The sequence below is a fragment of the Empidonax traillii genome, unplaced genomic scaffold (assembly GCF_003031625.1).
Source record: "Empidonax traillii isolate 1590-97213 ecotype Southwest subspecies unplaced genomic scaffold, ASM303162v1 scaffold616:size383281, whole genome shotgun sequence".
Taxonomy (NCBI): Eukaryota; Metazoa; Chordata; class Aves; order Passeriformes; family Tyrannidae; genus Empidonax; species Empidonax traillii.
In genome coordinates, this window is record NW_020955809.1 from 215,873 (window position 1) to 232,825 (window position 16,953).

At 44.3% G+C, this 16,953-nt stretch overlaps 1 protein-coding gene across 3 annotated transcripts in view; it reads left to right on the plus strand.

The window, feature by feature from the left end:
* The window catches only part of MAP2K5 (mitogen-activated protein kinase kinase 5), a 120,736-nt gene that overhangs the window by 84,948 nt on the left and 18,835 nt on the right, over positions 1-16,953 (plus strand). For all 3 annotated transcript variants that reach the window (XM_027898687.1, XM_027898688.1, XM_027898689.1), the window contains 3 exons: positions 2,505-2,531; positions 2,843-2,875; positions 14,635-14,696. In XM_027898687.1, the coding sequence (XP_027754488.1) occupies positions 2,505-2,531; positions 2,843-2,875; positions 14,635-14,696 (122 nt within the window). The remainder of the gene's footprint in view (positions 1-2,504; positions 2,532-2,842; positions 2,876-14,634; positions 14,697-16,953) is intronic.

The following is a 16,953-nucleotide window of genomic DNA, read 5'->3' on the forward strand; positions in this document are numbered from 1 at the left end:
CAACCGCTCCAGCTTTGGAGCTGCGGCCGCTGCGCTTGGCATCCCTCAAGATGAACTCCTTGTCTCCCAGCAACCCAACAGCTGGGGAAGGAAGGAAAGGAGAAAACACGTCATGATGAGTACTTTTAAACCAGTTTTTAATGTTCAATAAAACTGGGCTGCCTCCCTTTCTCCTGAACTGTGGGCAAAAAGGAGAGGCACCCACTGTCAAGTTGTCGGCGGCGGCCGGGTTTGGTTTATGGTTTGCGAAGCTGCCCGATAATGGGAGCTCGGAAAAAGGTAAACAACAGAGTTTTAACAGTGAAAAATATGCCTAATATAAACACAGCAAAGTTCATCGCTGCTCCCCACTTGAAAAATACGGCTGGAAGGTTGCATTTGCTCGTGGAGTTGAGGGAGGAGCAGAGCGTGGCCTCACAAGCAATATATCTGAGGCAGGGGAAAGAGGTAATACGTCTAAGTGGGGAGTCTCGGTGGCATTGCAGAGAGGAGAGCTCAGGAGCTTTATTTAATTGAGAAAATGAATCAATTACAATGATGTTGCATCATCAAATGCAAGGGAAATAGCAGATATGTCATTACATCGGGTAACAGTGTTAAAAAGTAATTGAGTGTCTTAAGCATTTTGAATCAATTCCAGGTACTGGCACAGCCACCTTAATGCAAAATTTATGAAGATGATCTCCAAATAATCTGTGGCTCTCAGAACTGGTGTAATAAAGGCTGGGGAGGGGGGTGGTGTGAGCAGGGACACGGCCGGGGCCGGCTCTGGCCGAGGGGTTCCCGTGTCACAAATCCACCACTCGGATTTGTGCTGCTCTGTCTTCCACGAGGAGCACTGAGTGCTTTTATTAGAAATGATATTTTAAATCTTGGTCTGAAATTGGGTGTAATCATACCCGTGTTGGGGCCACTCTGGATGACCCCACCTCTATTCCTTTTCGTGACAAGACCTATTTTTCCTGTAAGGAAATGTGAGTGATGCTCTGTTTGGATAAAAATCTCAGTCTCCTCTTCGTGCTCGTCAATGTAAAGAAGCTCCAAATCATCCCTGTTGAATAAGCTGGGTCTATTTTGTCATTTAACATCTGGAAGGGAAGGAGGAAAAAAAAGGCTTTTTATAGCCACGAAATATTTTGCTTATTAGCAATAATGCAAAGCAGCAAATTTGTTCTGTTGAGTTGTGATAGATGGAGATTAACCATTAAAAATACAACAAGCTGCTTTTGTCGATTTATTATTTTATTTCCTTCCTTGGAAAAAAATAGAATTATCCTCAGAAACTTTGTGTGCTGCTGATACACTAAGAAGAGATTCCATGAGCTTAACACCAGCTCTTTTCTTGGTGCTGGTTTTCCCCCTCTGTGTTGGATTTTGCTGCTCAGGTGTTACTGGGGGATCCTGGGTGTTGGGGGAGAGCATTTCCAAATTGATGGCAGCCCAACAGCATCCCTCATCCTGGCACTGGCCAGTGGGAAATGAGAGATGGGGTTGGAAAACAATGTTTTCACCCAGGACCGAGTTCTGTTTGCATTGGGTTGGCAGCAACTTTGTTTCGGGTGAGGAAAAAGAGGTGATTAATTACCCACCCCCGTCAGGAATGGTGTGCACAAAGAAACTCTGGGAAGAGCAGCGTCCCGAAATCCAGGGATGTCCCTGCTCCGGGCTTTGTGTTCCCTTCTTTGTGCTGGGATTGTGCCTTTGTTTGGGTTTGGGATCAGGAGATGCTTTCCCAAAGTGGGTCAGGGTATTTTGTGGCTCTGTGGAATCAATAGAAGAGTCTGGTATTACAATTGATGAATTTCAGAACAAAACTGATGAATTAGTAAATTCAGAAAGGCTCAGAGACGGCCAAGAAAAGTCTTCCCCCTTTGCTGTTCAAAACAATACAAAGTTCCTCAAACTTCCTCGTGATGTTCTGCTTGGAGCTGAAGGAAAACTGGGTTGGAACAGATCAGAAACTTGGGGGAAAGCGGAGTATTAAAGGCTTTCCTGAGCAGCAGTAGATACTTCAACCACATAATTAAAGTTTTCTTCACAAAAAAAGGGATTGTGAGCAGAGCCTGGCAGTAATCCAAAATTCTAATTTCTGACTATGATTTAATTTCAATTTTAAATAAATCGGTTTTTAATTTAAAAAGAGTGAGCTTCATAACATTAGCAATGATTGCAACATTAAGCCCAGTGTTCACAATCTAGCAATATAAAACATTATTTATATCTGAATCGTAAACAGCCTTTTGAAATGGATTATGGTTTTTCTTCCTATTCTAATACAACCTGGAGGGTACTAAAAAGTGTTGTGTGAAATTAACATTCTGCTGACTTTCGCCTATAAATGAGAAGCGAGCTATTAACATTTGTGTATTTTCATTATGTAAATTGTGTTAACACATGCCCACAAATTGCCACCAGCGATGCAATAATTTTCTCTCAGTGATCATAATGTGTCCAAGTGAGTCATTTTGATTATGACATGCTAATTACATATTGTCTTTTTTCAGATTCAGAAAAACCAGGGATCTTTAATGGTAAGCTTTATGAGTTCAGAAAAAAATTCACTTTTCTTTTTCCTGATGGCTGCTTCCTCTGCATGCTTGAATGCCTTGTTTTAAACTTAGCAAATTGCATTTTGAGGAAAATGCAAACCTTTAACTGCCTGTATTAGATTAGGTACCATTAGAAATAATAGAACATCCTGAGCATCAATGTTTTTATAAGAGTTTGCTGCCGTTGATTAATCTTGCTATATTTTATTGCATTAATGATTTTTTCTTTCCACTCCACTGTAAAGATATTGCATATAGGCTAATACTTTTCCCCTCTCTCCTTGCCATTGCAGCCTCTCCAGTTATTGCAGTGCATTGTTGATGAGGTGAGTCGTCGTCTTATGTGCTTTCACTCCTAAAGTCATTCCTAATGGACTGGAAAGCTTATATTTTGTTTCCTAATGAAGCACAATGCCCAACATCCTCCGAGCACGAGTTGCCTTGTGCTGCTTGGAGCTCTCAGACATGCCCTGGCCCTGTCCCACTTTGTGCTGGTTTTCTGCTCTGAATGCTGAGCTTTTTTCACAGGCTGAGGTGTCTCCCAGGCCAGGCCTTTGAGCTGTTGAGGTCCTCAGACCTCAGCTTTGGTGTGTGAGTTGTTCCTCTGCTTCGCCAGTGAGCTGGAACAGAGACATTCGAGTCTTTAACGGGGGTGACTTAAGGCAAAAAAAGGGTTTCTTTAACAAGGAGAGAAAAGTGATGTGCAAGCAGGAAAGGGTCACCTAATCCTTTTTGTTCAGTCAGGAGGACAGAATGTGTCATCCAGCTGCTTCCACCCTGTCCCACGTGTTTGTTGAGCTTGATGTGAGCCAAGTGCTCAGTCTTGGTTGTGTCTCCATCTCCTTGTCTGACCTACTAACCTTTTATTAGAGAATGACTTTGTGGCTCAGCTAAACTTCTTTCTTCTTTCCTAAACTGACATTTGGGCTTTGAGTGATGTACTCAAATTCAAATGAACAAGTATCCTTTGTGTCAAGGAAAGTTCTCCCAGCTCCTTGCCCTGGCTCTTTATGGTGTTCTGGTTCTTTGGGTGCTTTTGAGGCAATTCTGGTTCTTCAATCTTTTCCGTCCGTTGTTATTCCTGTTACACACATCTTTGAGGCGTGGAAATGTCAGAGCACCAGTGCTGTATCCAGCACCAGCAAAGGGCCCTCTCCATCCTCTGGAAGGTCAGTTAAAGATATTTTACCTGTGTTTTCCTGTTTTACAGTGGGTACTTGTGCCTCAACCTGAGCTGTTCTAAAACACAGCCTTGAAGAGCTCATATTATGGTAGATTGCAATCGGACTTAATGATCTTAGGGGTCTTTTCCAACCTAAGGGACCTTCTGGCAGCTTTCACATCTTGTCCTCAAGGTTAGAATTGCTCCAGTCTTCTCAGAAAAACATTAACTAAGGAACTTTGTGCAGCCTTTAAACATCCGAGTGCCGAGTTAACTTCAACATTAGCATTTGGAGATGTATTTCAGTGTTTATTTTGTGTTCCCCAGCTCACCACAGAACCATCATTCTCCTGGGCTGGTGCTTCAGGATGTGCTCTGTGTGTGTGGGCACGTTAAGGCTCCAGGTGACAGAGCACAGCTCAGCTGAAAGTTCTTTAAGTGCCACCGGCTTTGTTTTGAACACACTCGGTGTCCAAATGAAACTCGCCCTCCATACCACTTAGAGCCCGGGGGCAGAGCAGAATGGATGGGCTCTGTAGCGTAGTTTGCTCTGTGTGTATTGTTAGGAGGTCATTTAATAAGATATATAACGTTTAGGTGGTGGCTGCCACACCTGCAAGTGCAAATTCTTGGCCTGACGGTGTCGTGGAGCACATTTTGTGTTAAGGGCTTCTCTGAGCCAGCTCGTGGGTAGTGCTTACTTTAACAGCTCCTCCTGCCTTCTGTACACAGACTTTAAAGAAGAATGTGTTTAACTTGTGACTATTCTGGGGTTTTTTCCTTCTGTAAGAAGGAGACTGGCAGGAGGACCTGCTTATGGTGCTAAAACTCTTCTGCAGGAGGACCTGCTGAGGGGGGAGGTCTCTGTGCTCTTGATACTGCTCAGCTGTTGTTGCCACCAGGGGTATTAAGGATTAGAAGTGCTCAGTGTTGTAAGACTGATTATTTTGGGTCAAATTTTGCCCTTGGCTCTGAGGAGGTCCTAAAACTCACAGGAGGAGCAGGGCCCCTCTCCTGCTTCGCTACAGGAAGCCCCAGATGCTGGTGCAGAATTCCCCACCTGCCCTGGTGACGATCACAACAAGCAGGGGATGATCTGTAGGTGGCCTTTTCCAAACAGATGGGGCACAGCAGTGCTCCCAGCGTGGCAGGGCTCGTGGATGAGCCCCAGTGTCACAGGATAAGGGAGGAGCAGACCTGCCAGGGTGGGATCAAGCTGCCTCAGGAACCTCCAGTCTCCGTGTGGCTTCGTGCCACGGCAGCGATTTGGAGGAATTGTTGCAAAGTCGAAAACTGGGTGTTTTTTTTTCAAGTCCTTTAACATTTATTTTGTTTGTTTGTAGTATATATTAGTAGTTCTCGTGTGAGGGAGAATGATTTGGATTTTTGGCTCCTAAAATGATGAACCAGCTCTGTGGGAGAGAGCATTTCTTGAACTTGGGTCTTACCCCAGTCCTTCCCCCTGGACCCAGCTAAAAACTCCAGAGCCTGACACAGGAGGACCTAGAAATGGTTTAAAATGAGGAACTGGGTGAGCTTTAAGGTCCCTTCCGACCCAAACCATCCTGGATTCTGTGATTTGTCAATGACTGAACTAGTTAAGAGGTTGTTTCTCTATTCCTTACGGATCTTTGACTTGTAAGATGGCACACTATGCAATGAAAACTGTCTATGGGAGTTTTTAGATCTTCTGCATGGTGAGATTTTTGGAGCTGGTTTGAAACTCTCAGTGAAATACATGAGACACGGCGGGTCACTTTGGCAGCTTAAAAAGTCTTGTTTGTCCATTTTCTAGGACCCAGATTTACTTCCAGAGATTCTGCAGGACAAATAGGTGATTTGACAAGCAGGAGAATTGAACAAAAAAAAAACAAACCTCAGGCACGGGGGTTCTTCTCAAATCACAGCAAACTGTGCCTGATGTTTGGTGGTGTTAAATGGTGTTATCGGGCTGTTAATGACATCGGTTCTGGGATTATTTTTTAATGGCAGAATTAGCGTTTGAGCTTTGTGTGAATAGGGAACACGCCTGCCAGAACCTTTATTTTTTAACATGTGGTGACTTATAGTGAGATGTGATCCAGCTACAAATAAGACACGCTCATTTAAGCAAGTCCTAATTGGAGCAGCATCTCCCACCATGACAAGATTCCCGCTCCTGGTCCAAAGATGAGGACACACTCGCTGGTAATGGAGTTCACCCTGCCACAGCCAGCAATAAAGGCAGGCTGCTGTTATTTGAGAGCTGAGAGCCATTTAATATTCCAGCACTCAGCTGAGTTTGCCTCCAACTCCAGGAAATGCTGCCTGGGAAGCGCCGAGCAGCGCAGATGATTCCCGTTGGGAAGGACGCGCGTCGCTTGCTGCGCGTGCAGCCTTTCCAGAGCGCTCCTACGTGGAGGAGATTGGAGTCAGGCTGGAAGCAGGAGCTGCTGCCTGGCTTGGAAGATGTCCTGGATGTTGTCCTGTCTGTCATGGCCGTGCAGCCAGAGAATTTGCCAGGAAGCAGGATTGTGCTTCCCAAGCACGAGGGGCAGTTTCGGGAAATGGTGAAAAGTTTTTGTCTCGGAATCTGTTCCAGATGATCGTTTGGAAATACAAGGCACAGAGCCCCAGGAGCAGCTGAGGGAGCTGGGGGGGCTCAGCCTGGAGAAAAGGAGGCTCAGGGGGGACCTTCTGGCTCTGCAATCCCTGACAGGAGGGGGGAGCCCGAGGGGGTCGGGCTCTGCTCCCAGGGAACAGGGACAGGAGGAGAGGGAACGGCCTCAGGCTGTGCCAGGGGAGGCTCAGGTTGGACATCAGCAGGAATTTCCTCCTGGAAAGGTAATTAGACATTGGAAGGGGCTGCCAGGGCAGTGGGGGAGTCCCCACCCCTGGAGGTGTTCAAAGAACATGTGGATGGGCACTTGGGGACAAGGTTCAGTGGTGAGTTAGCAGCTGGAGTTGATGATCTTAAAGGTCTTTGTCATTCATTTTGGTTTCAAAGCTGCCATGGTTTGTCTCACTGCAGTGGTGATTTCGCTGTTGCTTTTGGTTTGTTTGCTTTTAATTGTACTGAATTGAGGGGAAAAAGAACTTGATTTTTGTCTGTCAGTTGTAGTTATTGGAGTGTTTTGACAATGTTCTCAGGGACAGGGTGGGATTGTTGGAGTGTCCTGTGCAGGGACTCTGATCCTGATGGGTCCCTTCCAACTCAGGATGTCCCATGATTCCATGATTGAATATTCCAGTTGCATAAGAAGCTCGGGGAGGAAAGACTTCCAGGAGCAAATCCCATTTCTTGCAAATAGGAGGCAGCATTGCAAAACCTGCCTGTTCTAACAAGTCAGGCAGAAACTGAGAAGAAAAATTAATTAGTTGTCCTCACAAATCCTTACCCTGATAGCTTCATGAGTAAGTAGAGAGAAGCTTTCCATGAGTTTCTTGAGCATTTCTGTTAAGTGCCCCCACAGAGATACTCGGTCTCACAAGACTGCAGTTTAATCTAGCTCAAGGACTTTCCAAACTCCACAAATCAAAGACCTCTTTTTTTTTTTTTTTTTTTTTTTTGGTCTCTTTTTAAGTCCTTACTCTAGAAACGTTCAGCAGCTTCAGTTAAGGCTGGTGGGGTGTTAAGGCTGAGCTGTGAAGCATTTCAGTGGCAATATATTTTCCAGTTTTCCTCTGGAAAGAATTAACTTGATGCATGCATTTTGTAGAGTTGTTTCTGTTGGGGTTTTTTTTACATGGTTAAATATATCCCTCCATTTATTGCTATGGCACAGCCTTAAAAATTCACAGGGTGTTCAGCTTGATCAAATAACACAATGAGTGTTTCCTCTGGAGTCCTGAATTCCTTAACCTTCTGCATCAGTGCTACATTTTGCTCTTGCTATAAATGAAGTAAAAAACTCCAAAGGCTCAGAATGAAGCAAGATGTGATTTTTTTTTTTTTTAATTTTTTTTTTTTTTGCTTTAGGAATTTCGCAGGTGTTGATTTAAATGTTGATTTAAACCTGAAAATTTGTGGAGTTTGGAAGTTTTCGATAGGATATACACACATATCTCTGTGTGTGTGTGTGTTCCAAATCCATCATAATTTGTCCTGTGTAAGTTGGTTTAGGGTATAGTTTTATGGAGACAGAAACTGTGACCTTACTAGTGTATGAGATTCAGGGACTTATATAGGAACAAGGTAAAACCACAGGTAGGAATTGCTGAATAATTACCTTTAGACCAACCTGAGCAAGAACCTTCCCAAGAGGGCAAGCTCATTTAATGGTTCCTAAAACTCAATCTTGTGGATGTCAATGGTCATGCTTGATTATTTGCAGCAGTGTTTTATGAAAAAGCAATAAAAATGCATCGGGAGGGTAGAGAGGAAGGAAGGGAACAACAAATGGGTTCGTTTTTTGCCGGGGTCCCCTCGGTGTGCGCAGGTAGAGGCCGCGTTTCACGCTGCGGTGCCTGAGATGTGTTTGAGATGTGTATCTACCCAAACCGCTGCCGTGCTCTGCTGCCTTATGATCGACCAGAGACCGGCAAGAGGAGGCAGAAATTCCTGCGTTTGTTTTAGAGGAAAAGCAATTACAGTTCCGGTTAAAGGATTAACCTGTTTTCCCAGCTCATTGCCGGGCCCTTCGGAGAGCCCCAACAGCAGGCGAGGGGGAGAAAATACCTCGTCCTACACCCTGGATTGTTCCTGATCTTAATTACACTCCTCCACTTCTTCCCTCCCCTCTTCTGGCCTCTCAAAAATAGCCCCCAGTAGCAAAATCTGCAGGAGTAACAACCAAATAGCCCCAAGTACCCCCTGGCTTGTTTAACCAGGAGCGTCCACGCGTGTTCCCGACCAACGGAGGTGGCTGATATTTCCAGGAACTTTGGGAGCTGAGAGAATGGCAGGTCCTCACGTGATTTGGGGTGTTAAAGGTAGGCTGAAGTGTTTTGGTGGATAAAACGCTGGCTTTTCGACCTTGGTTCCCATCCAGCCGGAGATCTGGAAATAAATGAGTTTTTGCTGCTGCCGCTCGGATCCCGGCGGACAAAACTTCACACCAAAATGCCCCCTCGTATCATTTGTCACGTTTGGCACCTGCTACTAAGAAAAGAGCAAGAAGTGACCTGGTGCTGAGGTGTAATCATCCCTCACCTTCCTGCTGGGGGTGGGGGCAGGACGGGGACAGACCCAGAAAGGCTTTCAAGTCGGGGCCTCTGAGCCACCTCCAACCAGCGCCGGCTTCTACCAACTTGTTATTTGTTGGAAATCACCTGCCATTAGCTTTGTGCAAAGGCTTTGAACTAGATTGGCTGGAAAGTCAGAAATGGATTTTTTTGTTGTTGTTTTTTATATATAGATATATATTTTCTAGGAATGCTGTGGAAGAAAGTTGTTCTTAGTCAGAAATGGATTTTATATATATATATACATATAAAATCCAGAACAGTTGTCCTTGTGTGAATAAATCTAAAGTCAGAAGTGGATTTTATTTATATGTAAGATCCTGGAACGTTCTTCTAGTAGGAGTAAATCTAAAATCAGAAGTAAATTATAGATAGATAGATAGACAGACAGACAGACAAACAAAATCTTTTTTTAGGAATGCTGTGGAAGAAAGTTGTTCTTGTAGGAGTAAATCTGAAGTCAGAAATGGGGTTTATATATATATATATATATATATATAAAGTCAGGAAAGTTGTCCTAGTAGGAGTAAATCTGAAGTCAGAAATAGATTTTATTTATTTGTTTATTTAGATAGATGGATAGGTAGATAGATAGATAGATATTATAGATAGATAAAATCTGTTTTTAGGAGTGTGGTGGAAGAAAGTTGTCCTTGTAGGATCAAACCTGGACGTGTCCAGTATTGTCATGTGCTGGTCTCGTTGTAACCACATTTATTACCTGTAGTGGCACCTGGCAGCATTTGTGGTGCATCTAAAACTTGTTTGTGTAAATGAATGAAATGAAAAATCACTGTTTGGCCACAAGGTAAAATACAGCTCCTACCGAAAAGGGAATATATTTTTTGAAAGCTTGAGTAGAAGAGAGGCTGGGGTGCATAAAAATTCTTTAATCCTGGAGATTTTGTGGGCTGAAGTGCTAAGCCAGAAATGCTTTGTGAGGCACAGACATTATTTATTAAATAGTGCCATTTCAGCATCAATGGAGGAGTTGCAGAGTAGGAGTTATGTGCCCAGAGGAGATGATAATTCCAAAGGCAGGGAGTGCTGGGGAGGCCCAGAGGAGAGAGGAGCTGGAGTTTGGTTTGCTGGGTTCTGGTAACTTCCCTCCTGTGGCCCTGGAGCCACAGGACCATGGCAGCTCCTTCTGCACCAGCGCTGCAGAACAGCAGGAGCTGTGGGGAGTGGGGAAATTTAACCCTTCCCAGACAGGGTGGGGAATAAAACCTGTTTGCACCCTGACCCGCTGGGAATTCCCAGCTTGGGTGCCCTCAGAGTTCTGCCAGGGATGTGTTGGTGACACTCAGCCCTGTGTTTGCTCTCCCTGAGCAGTGGCAGAGATGCTGGGAACAAAATCGTGTCCAGCAAACCCACAAAGATGGATCAGGCACCTTCCTCCTCTTTTCTGTCCAGTTGGGAGGTTTAGCAGGATAAATTCTGGCCTTGAAGGAGCAGGGAGGAAGGACATGGGTTTTTAACCGGGGGCTTTGCCATGCCCACCCTCAAGGTTTTAGGGGGAAAGCTGAATTTGCTGATTTTCCTGTTAATAGGGAGGTTCTGGAGAATGTGAGAGATCTCAGCCTTCCAGTTGTTTTGAGAAAATATTTCACTCTCAAGAAATTACACGTTGGGGGTAAGACCCCTGAAGGCGTGTGAGGCCTGGGATCTTCGGGTGTATGTTGGCAGACCCCCCAAATTTCATTGACATGAGAATGTTTTCAAAAAAATAAGCAGCTCTGTTAAATCTGCTTCTTGAGTTTATCCATGTAAACCTTCAAGCTGGACAGAAAAAAGGGGGAAGGTGCCTTATCCATGTTTGTTTGTGTGTTTGCTGGACATTACTTATCTCTGGAGCTTCGGCAGCATCTCTGCCTCTTGGGCAGAGCAACCAGAGCAGGAGACATTTCAAACAGCAGGTTTGAGGAGAAGGTGAGAGTGCTGCTTGGATCTGTAGTTCAGGCTCTTATTGCAAAGGTTCCAAAGGATTGATTGGCTTCTGGACACTCTCTTAGGTGGTTCACTCTTCCTTTGTTCAGGAAAAAAAAAAAAAAGCAGCAGCAGATCCTAATGTTATTGCTGCCTTCAAAAGAGAGGGATTTGGGAGGGATTGCTCAGTGTTCTCATTCTCAGGTCTTCATTTAGATAATGTGGCTTCCCCTGACTCCGTGGAAGTCAATAAGGTTTATCCCAGAGCCGTGGCACTCTATAAATTAAATATTAGGGGCAGTGTTTGAAGTTTAAAGCCCTCCCTCCTCCTGCTGGCTCAGATTTTCTGCCGCTGTGCATTTTCCTTTCTGCCTGAGCACCTTGCTGACAAGTGCTAATAACAAAATGCCAGGAGAGGGTCCAGTTGGAGTTACCACACATTAAACATTCTGAACTTGTCCTTTTGCTCATAGATTGTGCATAATTAATAATTAAACGGTTTCAGTTGTAATGGGTTGACCTCCTTGAACTGTTCATTATTCACAAGGCAAAGGCATCACTCAAACTTTTTTTTCCTCTTGCCCTTCCCCGGTCTCGCTCTGTGTGCACAGTTGGGCTGGTTTGGAGAAAGCAGAGGCTGATCTTGTCTTCTCCTGCAGCAGATCCCAGTTATGGAAACGTTGCTTGGATGCTTAGGGAAGCTTGGGAATAATGCTACGTTGCCCCCTTGCAACTGTTTGTGTCTTTACTACCATTTTAGCATCATCCCCAGTATCCAGGTCTTCATGATACTGGTCAAAAGACACAGCAGTTAATGAGAATGGAAGAACCGTTTCCCAGTTAAAATTGAGTACATCTATTCTTCCTTAAAATCTTGGGCTTTTACTTTCTTTCCCTCTATAGTGTGATTTCATGGGGCAGGTGGTGAAAACAAGGCAGGTCACGAGGGTGCAGCTGGACATTCCCCGTGGTTACATCAAATGTATTGCTTGGTAGAGAAATGTAGCTTTGCTTTGTTTCCTTACATTCCCGTCTCTTTGAGTGTCAGACAACATCTGGGGAACCTCAGGATGCAACACAGGATGTATTTGCAGATCCTGGTACTTGGGCAACCTGATCTAGTGGGAGATGTCCCTGAGACTCATCCTTGAGCTTCTTAAACCTCCCAGAAGGCTCTCAGCTTTTCAGGCAAATATCTGATAAAACTGAGTGTGCCCAGTCTGAAATCCTTGGGATTAAAGCATTTTGCTTCCATACTGAGATCCAGTGTGTGTTCATGTCCACCCTTCCATGCACAATCCCCTCCTGAGCTCCCGAGAGCAAACCAGCCGAGGCACAGAAACCAGCCGTGGCCAACAGGGCTGCAGTAGCCCAGCATGGGGTGGAAATACCTGCACTGAACAGAAAAATGTGCCCCAGATAAAGGAGTAAAACGGGATTTAACATTTACTTTCACCCAGGTGAAACTGTGTTAGGCAGGAGCCCCTTGTCTCTGTCTGTGCTGCAGGACAGGAGCTGTGTGGTCCAGGGCTTCGTGCTGATGTTGGAGCTGCTTCTCCTCATGCCTGCATGAGCCCATAGGGTTTGGATAACCAGAGCAGGATGCTGGTGGCTTCAGAGCAGCTCGGCAGCTTCTCCCCCCCTCTCATAATGAGGTTTCACTCGATTATGGGTCCTTCATCTCCTGTGAATGCAGAAATTATCACCTCCCAAATGAGTGTGAAGTGCCGGCTGCCCATCCCGGTGCCCAGCGCGGCCCAGCCGAGCTGGCAGCCCCGGCACGGGGATGTTTGGCTTGGAACGAGCCCCTCACTTGCGTTTTACTTAAAATAACCAGCAGGGATAGATGGCCGGGCAGAGCCAGCTCCCGGGGGAATGGGCTCCCACAGGCTGTGATACGTGCCCGGAGTATTTCCCACCTCTCCTGCCTTGGGTTCATCCCAGTGGCTTCAGGTGGGAGCCCAGGAGGGCTGAGCTGGGCAGGAGAAAAGGGGGTGGTGGGGAGAGGCAAAGCCTGCCCATCCCCACACGAGCGAGGCTGGCAATTTCTGTATCAATCTGGATAATTTCGTTCTTTGAAGTGGAGAAAGTTTAATTGCACCGCTGATTTCCTTGTGTTCCCTTCCACTCTCCAGCACAAACCCTCCTCTATTGCTGTCATTTATAAGTTTGGAAACAATAACCTCTCCCTCACCTGGTCTGAGTTCAAAGAGAATTTGGGCATGTTCTATCAAACAGCTCCTTGTATTTAATAGAAGTCTTTGAAAATTGTACAGCAATTTTGGCTTCTCCTTTTCCTCCTCAGTTACTTTTGATTGAATCGTATTTTCCAGCAGTTTCCAATTGTTCGAATTGGAAACAAAGCCTTAATAAGAGTTCTAGTTAATTTTCTGTCTTGTAATTACCGATCTCATTTTTCTGATAATTGGCCACAGCAATTATATGTATATTTACTAATCACATAGGAGGCTCTGCAGTCGTGTCTATCCTGCCACCATTGATAATGGCACGCACATTGCAGAGGTGCTTTTATCATCTTCTTTTTTCCACTACATCAAAGCTATTTCCTCGCCTTCCCCATAATGAATACATGCATGCATTTGACACAGTTGTGTGCTAGAGAAATTGTTTGGCTCCCACCAAATGCTGCACGCTCCGAGTTTCTTGCCTGCAGCGCTGGAAGGTTGTATGTAATGATATATTGCTCATCCAAATGGCCAAAGCACTCCAAAGCACAGTGAGATTAAAATAAGTCATTCCTTTGTTAATTTAAATAGGTGCATGTATCATACTTTGCAGGGTACTTTGTGGAGGGATGTCAGGGAGGGAAAAAGACGCCGAAAGGTATTTTTAATAGCAAATGAGAATAGATGAGAATGGAGTCATTTGCAGCTGCGTGTTTTATGTGGCTCTCTTGTTCCAACTGTAGGTCTAATGAGATGACACTGTTAAAGTACTCTGCAGTGTAATTTCATTACATCCTGAGCTGTTACACTATAAACACAGTGGAGCTCTCTGTCATTCTTGGAAAAACTCCTAAATTCGTAAAGCCCTTCTTTGCAAATGGTGCTGTTGTTTGTTCCCTGTTTGGAAGCGCTTTTTTTGTTGGTTTTTTTTTTTTTTTTCCCCTTTTTTTTTTTTTTTTTTTTTTTTTTTTTTTTTTTTTTTTTTTTTTTTTTTTTTTTTTTTTTTTTTTTTTTTTTTTTTTCCTTTCCTAAATACTGGGTGGTTGTTTTCTACCACCAGCCTGGTAAATTTTTTTGCTTCTAAAAATTCTTCTGCCTTTTAAATCCTGCCCAGACAGCATATGAGGACAGGCTCTAAAATGAATAAGTGTAAATAAACATGAGTGTAAATAAATAGCGAATGCAGGGAAAGAAACAAAGGTCAACACAAGAATAATTTCACAGCTCTTTGTTAATTACAAGACCATTTGTGTGTTACTTAAATAATCATTAATTTCTCATTTACACTTTCCCTACCTTCCTTTTTACCCTGTGGCTATCATTGTCCTTTTTTCACCTCCCCTCAGTGTCTTTCCACATGTTTTTACCCATTGTGTAATACTCATTAGTTGAAATTCAGTGTTTTATAACACGTTCTCCGAAGGATTTGTACCTCTCTCCCTCAAATTCTCGGTGTGAAACGGGGGCTTTGTGGTTATTATTCCTCAGGGCGGGTTTTTTTCTGTGTGTTTTGTTGTTTGCTGGTTTTGGTTTTTTGTTTTGTTTTTTTTTTGGTTTGTTGTCGCCGTTTTATCGCTCTTCTTAAAAAAAAAATAAATAAATAAAATAAATTCTCTTTTTTTGCCTCCTTGTTCCGCTGCAATCCCAGGAATCGCCGGTCCTTCCAGCCGGGGAGTTCTCGGAGCCATTTGTACACTTCATCACTCAATGGTGAGCTCGGTTTGCAAACATGCCATGCCCTGGATGTAAATGATACATGTCATTAACTCCGCAGCTCCCCGAGACCTTATGGCTTTCCTTGCCTCCTCTCCCAGAGAACAGGGACTTGGGGGCCTTGGGCAGATGGGGCAGCAAAGCTGAGCAAACTGTTTAAATTATGTAAACGTTATTTACACAAAGGGTCGTAAAAGTACTTACAAGGGGGTTATTTTTATTTTTTGTTTGGGTTTTGTTTTGTTGTTTTGGGGTTTTTTATCCCCTGTTTTAGTAAACCCTGCCCTGAATGTGGGTGCTGAGGCTCCCAAGAATTCATCGAGGGCAGAGGGGGGGGGGAAGACTCAGCAAAAACCTCATTTATAATGCCATCAGTCAGTGCTTTTAAAAATGTTCCTTGTAAAATTGCCTCGATATTTAAGAAGGCGAGAGGCCTTGATGAATTCATTGGCTTCTCAGTAAGTAATTTTTACTGAGAGTCGTGGTTTAAAACACACCACTGGGTATATTTTCTGTCCTTAAAACTGAATAGTTCATTGAGAACCTTTTAAATTAAAGGAGAATTGGGGAGAGGAGGAGGTTGTAGAATGAAGAATACGGTTCTTGAGTGACTGGAGGATACAAATCCTGAGGGTAAGACATCCAAAAGAAGCAAAGTGAAGGGAAAAATCCCTTTTTAGCTGTCACACTGCCCTGAGAAGAAAACAAATAAAGGGCAGGCATTTATTTACAGCAATAAGCTTGAATTTTGGTAAAAAGAGGATGTGTTTGAGGGAAGAAGGGTCTTTTCTGTGACCATGCACACCCAGGGCTGGATCCTCAGCTGTGCTGATTGAGATGGAGCCATCCTGGCGTGTGGGAGAGGGAATCCTGCTCCAAAGGGGTGTCCTGCTCCAGGGGGGTGTCCTGTTGGATGTGTCCTGCTCCAGGGCTGTGTCTCCCTCCAAGCCCCACACAGAGCTGCGAGTTGGGCTCTGCAATTTTGGGTTTCCTGCCACGTGTCAGCAAGAGTGACCCGTTACCAGTGAATTTTGACCAGATAATACAGGATAAGGCACCTCTCAGGCCTGCAACAAATCCAGGCACAAAAAGCAGTCTGATGATCGGTTAATTAAAGGAACTAAATAATTAAAGTTTGTGTAACAGAGGCCTCAGTTTTCAATAGTTTCAGCTTACAGAGGCCGGGGCAGCTGGGAGGGTTCTGCAGCACAACCGCTGTGTGTGGAGCTCCACGTTTTGATCCTCCCCCAAAAAAAACTGATGACAGACTGGTTTAAAAAAAAAAAAAAAAAATTGAGGCAGAGGGAGGGATAACCTGTGTTAAAATTTCCACAGATGTCAACCTGAAGCATAACTGATGGTGGTTAATAGCCTTGTTTTCCCCGGGGAGGCAGCTACTTTGGACTGTCAGATTAAACTGCTACCTCAGACAGCTTGTGGTACTTGATTATTTGAGGGGCTTGTAGTTATTCAGAAGGTAAATTGTGTCCTTAATATCTCCAATTTACAGCACAAATCATCCAGTGTTTTATATCTAATGTTATATTAGCTGTGCTTTGCGGTGGGATAGGAATTACTGCTTATAAAAAGCGAGTAATATGTAAGTATATATTATTTAAGCAATCAGCCCCTAAATAACCATGAGAGATGTCAGGAGTGAGCAGCATCCCAGAGTTTATGCCAGTTATGCCATAAACCCTGGCTGCTTGGATTGAATCCAATTAGTCAGTAGGCAGCTCCTGATGGTCACCTCTGTGCCACGTTATTGTGTTCCCTCATGCAGCTCAGCACAGCCTCCAGGAGCTAATTGCACCTGTTGCATGGAAAACTAGGACTGTTTGGATGAGAAACATGATCTTATAAACAGGTTAATGCTGGGTAATGAACTATCACCCTGCAGGGTAATGGAAATAAATGGGGGAAAATGAAGGTGGAAACCCCAGGGTATTGCGTGTGCTCCTGAAGCTGTTCAGCGGTGGAGTTGGATCTCCCACCTGTTTGGATAATTCTTTGTGTCATAATCCCCAGAAAAATGGGAAATCAGCTCTCCCCGTGCCTCCTGAGCTGTCTGGATTGCAGTGATCCCTGTGTTTATACACTTTCCATGGTTGCAAACATCTTGCATCCCACAGGGGAAGGCTGGGAGGGAGGGAAAAATCCATATATACGTTTTGGCCAGTCTTCCATCAGCACCTGAGAACGTTAAAAGAATACATTGAATTTCACTCTGTGATAAAAGAGATACAAAAAATAA